This window comes from Crocuta crocuta, unplaced genomic scaffold, assembly GCF_008692635.1.
Source record: "Crocuta crocuta isolate KB4526 unplaced genomic scaffold, BGI_CrCroc_1.0 scaffold53, whole genome shotgun sequence".
Lineage (NCBI taxonomy): Eukaryota > Metazoa > Chordata > Mammalia > Carnivora > Hyaenidae > Crocuta > Crocuta crocuta.
This window is the reverse complement of record NW_027529432.1, coordinates 1,865,718-1,871,743: the sequence shown is the minus strand read 5'-3', so window position 1 is coordinate 1,871,743 and position 6,026 is coordinate 1,865,718. Positions and strand designations below refer to the sequence as shown.

Here is a 6,026-nt window from a genome sequence, read left to right as displayed (position 1 = left end):
AGCAAGGAGCAGGCGCCCCTCGCCCCCCCATCCCAAGGCAGCAGCCGCAGAGAGCCGCGGTGTGCCCCCGCGCGTGTGACCTTGGGCTTCTTTACCACCCCAGATACGACGACTACCACCACGAGCGCTGGCACAGGGTCCATCCCGCCATGGCAACAGCAGCAGGCGGCTGCCGCAGCTTCTCCAGGAGCCCCTCAGATGCAAGGCAACCCCACTATGGTGCCCCTGCCCCTGGGGGTCCAGCCGCCTCTGCCGCCCGGGGCCCCTCCCCCTCCGCCGCCTCCGCCGCCTGGTTCCGCCGGCATGATGTATGCCCCGCCCCCTCCTCCTCCGCCTCCCATGGACCCTTCTAACTTTGTCACCATGATGGGCATGGGGGTGGCGGGCATGCCGCCCTTCGGGATGCCTCCAGCTCCCCCACCGCCTCCACCACAGAACTAGACTCGGTTTTTTTAAGAAAATATATATTATATATAGAGAGAATTGGTCTCGTTTAAACACACGCCGAACCTCACCATATGGAGCCAGACATTGGGATGCACGCATGTGATTGGTGTGCACGCATGTGTGTGTGTGCACGCACCGGGCTGGGCCAAGCGACCGAGGACTCGCTTGGGAACGGGCAGGTGGTAGTAGGGGCGCCAGCTTGGGCTCTCCTGGCGCCCTGTAGCATCGAGTGTCTTCTTTGTCTTCTTTCTCTCCTCACCCAACTCCCTTTGCCTCTCCCCAAACCGGGCCGCCAGGATCCCTCCCCGCGGCGGCGATGGCCCGAGCCATGAGAGTGAGGACTTTCCGCGCCCATTGGTGACCCTTCCAGGCAGACAGCCTCAGCAGCGCCCCTGGTGGACAGGATGGTTCGGCAAAGCAGCCTGAGTTATTTTTGTGGACGGAATCGGAACACGCTGGCTCCATATCGTGACATTTTTATTAATTTTTTTCTTTTTCCTTTGTTATTTCCTGATCTCTTCCTTTCTTCAGACTCCGTCCAAGGAGATGCTCTTCCCCGATCTTCTGCTGCAATTAGATTCCTTTCCTTTTTCTCCATTCCTTGTTCTTCTCTTCCCAAGGAGAGGAGGGAGCAAATGGTTTTAGGCACAAGCTTTGGCCATTGATGTCAGGCTAGTTGCGGGGGTGGGGGGAGAAGTCTTTTGGTTCTAAAATTCTCAAGGTTGCCATGACCACCCCAGAGACTTTTTTTTTTTTCTTCTGTAGTGTGAGATTTTCGTCTTTGCCACCTTTGTAGAGAAGTGGGTTAATTTCCAGGTTCGGGGCCAGCACCTGTCCTGGCACCCGTGCCGGCCGTGGGTGGGGCCACCCAGGCCGCCCTGGAGAGTCCTTGCCATGCTCCCTGAGCGGCTAAGCGGCCTCAGATGCCATTTGTTCCTCTCCTTCCTGGAAGGTTTCCTTTTAAATTTTATTTTAATCCCAAACGTCTGAATGTTTTGCAGTGTCTGAGGGTTTGAGCCCCTTGTTTTTCGTTCTACTTCCTTTTTCCTCCCTTCCCTCTTCATGGAGTGATTATGTTGACAGTAATGTATAATGCGCGTTCTCTTCACTGGTTTATCTGCAGAAATTTCTCTGGGCTTTTTTTCGGTGTATGATTCAACACTGCGTTAAAGGGGGATGTTCCATTGAATAAAAGAGCAGTGTGGTTTTTCTGGGTCTGTGTCTTCATTTTCTTCTCTCTTAACCACTCCCCCCCACCTCTAACAGCAACACCGAAGTGACTTCCTACCTCCGTCAGCTCCTGGCCCCAGTCGCCCGCTCTCCCTGGGGACAGCTGGGACATTAATTACAGAGCCTCCCACCTGTGTCCCCGTGTGTGGCTTTGCTGGTGGAAGCCTGCGTGGGTGGGTGGCCCCACATCTCTCTCTGTTGGCTGGTTAACAGCTGAGACCCAGGTTTTCGCACCTCCTCTCCACCCCCATTGCCCCTCATCCCCATGGTCCCTGTGTTTCCCTGGGGCTTGGACCCCACCCCCAACCCCCCATCTGATGAGCTCTGGTTGCTGGAAGCTGCCACCTGACCAAGGCCCCAGGCCTAGGGAGGCATCAGCACTAAAGGTCAAGCCAACTAATCCTGCCTGTGAGGCACAGAGCAGCTAAAATTAAAACCGCCAAGTGGCTTTTTCTTTCTCTGCTGGTGACTAGCTTGCAGGCCGCCAGTGCCACAGGCGGTAGGGCTGGGGGGGCAAGAGCAAGGGCCACATCTGTGCTTTTTTGTAAGCACTTCCTTGCAGAGGGTCTCAGACTTCTTCCACATGTGAGGCAGTGAGTGGTGCCTGTCCTGGCACCAGAAAAGATCCGTGTCAGGGCTGCACGAGGAGGCGGTGAGGTCCTTGCCCGGCGGCTACTCCGGTTGCTGGCCTGCACCATCCCTAGGGAGACCCTGGTTGAGCCCGCCCCTTCCCAGCTGCCTTTCCTTCCTTTGGAGGAGGTTAAGGGACAACCAGCCCCTGGCCAGGGGGGACAACTCTGGCCTGGGCTGTTTTCCACCTTCAAGTTGGGCCTGCTCAGCGCCTTCTGTGTGAAGCACAACCGGTTTTGTGTGCCGCATCCGGGATGTCTGTACCCCTTTGCCACGGGCCTGCGGGGTTAAGAAACCTCAGAAGCAAGGCAAGTTCGGTGGGCTTCTCTAACCAGGCCCTGAAACTACAGAGAAGGCTCTTCTCTTTGTCCTTAACTGGCGGAATGGGGGCAGGGCCTGGGGCCTAGCAACCCTCTTTGACCTTGGCTTCACCTCATTGCTTCCCCCACAAGCCCGGTTTCCCTGGTGGGCTCATTGGGTGGTTAATTAGCTCTTTGAAGCTCTGGAAGAGGCAAAGTGGCGCTATGTGGGTTTTAGAAATAAAATCAATAAATGACTTAACCACAGCTCCGCTATCTCCTCCGTCTCTCTCCCCTGGGGCCAGCTCCCTCCCTGCGCCTGCCGGGCAGCTTTTGGCAGCTTTTGTTAGGGTTCTGGAGAGTAGCAAAGTGGCTAAGGCCCGGCTGGAGCCTCTCTCCAAGGAGCTCGGGTCTAAATGGAACAGAGACAGGAAAGCTTGGCCTTCAGAAGTGTCGCGAGCGACCTGCCTTTGAGACAGAGTCGGGAGAGAGAGACGCTTTGCCACCCGCCCTGGGACCTGAAGCGTGGAGGGAAAGCCCTTTGCCCGAGCCTTTCTGCCCTGTCACTTCGGCTCTGGCTCTCTGCCCCCCTCAGCTTGCTTGGTGAAAGGAATACCGGTTGGGAAAGGTCAGTGTTCGCGCTCTGGAGAAACCCAAGATTGGTCCAGAGAAGGAGACAGGATTTCTGGTTAGAAACCTAGTCAGACATAAACAACCTGGAGTAATTCGGGTAGGTCAAGTGCTTCCAGGGTTCAAGATCGTTCTGCACACGCAGCACTGGGTGGGGAATGAGAGATTGGAAAGGGCATGGGGACGCAAGTAGGTCAGCCTGAGCCTTCAAGGTGTCCTCGTGCTGGGCTGGGGTGGCATCACTCCTGGAAGAAAAGCCTGGAAACCGTTTGAGTGGGGGCCGTTGACAACGAAGACCAAAGAGACCCACCAAAGGATATAAGAGAAATCACTCCAAAGTCATTTCTGGACGCCTGGCTGGCTCAGTCCATAGAGCGTGAGACTCTTGATCTCAAGGTCGTGAGTTCAAGCCCAATGTGGGCATGGAGCCTACTTTAGAATAAAACAAGGGTTTTAAAAAAAGTAATTTCTCTGGGGGCACCTTGCTGGCTCGGTAGAGTATGTGACCCTTAATCTCAGGGTCATGAGTTCAAGCCCCACATTGGGCACAGAGCCTACTTTTAAAAAGTAATTTGTTTCGGGGCGCCTGGGTGGCTCAGTCGGTTGAGCGTCCGACTTCGGCTCAGGTCATGATCTCACAGTTTGTGGGTTTGAGCCCCACGTCGGCTCTGTGCTGACAGCTCAGAGCCTGGAGCCTGCTTCACGTTCTGTTGTCTCCCTCTCTCTCTGACCCTCCCCTGCTCACGCTGTCTCTCTCTCTCAGAAATAAAAAACATAAAAAAAAAAAAAAGTAATTTGTTTCCTAGTAGAAACGGCACAAGTCCCAGTTGAGCAAGTGGCGTGAGCACAGAAGGGCGAGCACAGCGCGGACACATGGTGGGGGGCGGGGGGCAGCACCAGGGCCAGCCAGCTGGATGCGCACTGGGTTCGTTTGGGGAGCAAGGTGAGAATTTGGGAATGGTTGGGAGCAGGCCCCTGGCGGCAGGGAAATAAACTTGTGAGCAGTTAGGGGTCAGGGCAGAGGTGTGTGTGGCCAGGGTTCCATCACGACTTGGGTGACTGCACAGGTGACGGTCGTCTTTCCTCGGGGGAACCCACCAACCAGCCTCCTGGGCTCTACTCTGAAGAGCAGCCTTTTGTAAGTCTGGCCCAGCAGCCCAAGACGTTAGCCAAACCCGGAGAGACCCGACCCACTGGAGACAAAACCTCTGGATCCAGGGTGGGTGACAGCCACCACCCACCCCCCCCAACAGAGGCACAGCTCTGTGGGCGGGGCTGCGGATGGGAGCCTCTAAGGAAGTTTGTATTCCCACCATATCCATGTGGGCACATTTTGGTGTTTTCCTGATCTTTCTCACTATGAAGCATAGCAGCTAGTGGGGCAGGGGAGAGGAGTGCGCGGGATTGGAAAACTTGGGGTTAGACCCCACCCCAAGCTCGTGATTCCAGGGCCAGGTCTGCTGTGGCTCAGGAGGTCCTCGAAAACCGCTCGGCTTTCCCCAGGCCAGGCTCTCAGTAAAGTCCTGCAGCCGTCCAGGCCTCTGTGACCTGCTTCCCTAGCCCTCAGACCAGAACACCGGGTTCTTTCTCCACCAGCCCGCTGCCCGGGAGGCCCAGGCAGCCTTTGAAATTGCACAAAGCCCTGGGCTCCTTTTGCTCAAAGAACAAAGCAGGATCCAAAAGGCTGCCTCCCTAGGAGTAGGAGGCAGCAGCTGGAGGAGGCAGGAATTTATATTCTTATTTGAGAGTATAAATTGGATGAAGGCATTCAAGGCTCAGAATAGTAAAGCAACCAGCCTAAGGTCACACAGCAAATCAGTGCTGGGGCCAGGGCGTGAGCAGTGGATTGGGGACAGCCAGAGCCTCCAAAGGAAGGTCCTGTAGCTGCCAGGACATGAAGTCGAGTAACTGGCAGAAAGTTCCTGGTGCAGAGGCTCCCGCTTTACAGGTGAGGTCACAGCTGGGAACCTTGGCCCCCTGAGTCCCTGTCCAGTATTGTGGCCCCAGATGGGAGGCATGAGTGGGAGGAGGTCTCCAATCACCTGGCCGGTGCCTCACAGACCCAATACCACTGGCCAATGTTATGAGTGGGTGGGGGTGCTGGTTTCTCCTGCCCCTGGGGGCTCAGGACTACAATTCCCAGAAGCCCCTGCTCTGGGCTGGCAGCCCCCGGCCAGATTCGGCTGGCCTGTAATCTGATTACCATCCCTCTCCTCTTGAAAGGTCACTTCAGAGCTCCTTGAAGGACAGCAACAGGGGGATCTCCGAGTGGCTCAGCTTGGGGGGGGGCGGCAGTGGCCCTGCCTCAGGCAACCTTTATACCACCCCCTGGAACCCAGGGTCTCGGTCCCCTTCTCTCAGACACCCAGCGTCCTCTGCTAAGCTACACCTCTCCTGTTCGGGGCACCCTGACCCTCGGCTCCTGGCCCCTGTTGTCCCAATATATGACCTCCCCACCTGAGTGCAGACCCCCGCGCCCCCCCTTGTAGAGCCACTATGGGAACATGACCAGAAGTCTCTGGGCAAGCGTCCAAAAGAGAAACCAAAGTGCTTTGACGGAGGCTGGGGCTCCTCGCACCTGTCCCACTGACAGCCTTCCTTGGCTTCTTTTTTTTTTTTTTATAGTTTATTTATTTTTGAGACAGAGACAGAGCATGAGCAGGGGAGGGGCAGAGAGAGAGAGGGAGACACAGAATCTGAAACAGGCTCCAGGCTCTGAGCTGCCAGCACATAACCCGATGCGGGGCTCGAACCCACGAACCGCAAGATCATGACCTGAGCTGAAGTCAG

The 6,026-nt window shown here is 56.2% G+C and overlaps 1 protein-coding gene across 13 annotated transcripts in view; it reads left to right on the top strand.

Moving 5' to 3' along the window:
* SF1 (splicing factor 1) overlaps positions 1–1,658 on the top strand; it is a 12,481-nt gene extending 10,823 nt beyond the window's left edge. For 6 of the 13 annotated variants that reach the window (XM_077759733.1, XM_077759739.1, XM_077759735.1 and 3 more), the window contains one exon: positions 104–483. In XM_077759733.1, the coding sequence (XP_077615859.1) occupies positions 104–441 (338 nt within the window). In that variant the 3' untranslated portion in view covers positions 442–483. Of the gene's footprint in view, positions 1–103; positions 484–743 lie in introns of those variants that run through there. The other 7 variants (XM_077759740.1, XM_077759738.1, XM_077759741.1 and 4 more) reach the window with 3 other exon arrangements.
* The last annotated feature ends 4,368 nt before the right edge of the window (positions 1,659–6,026 follow it).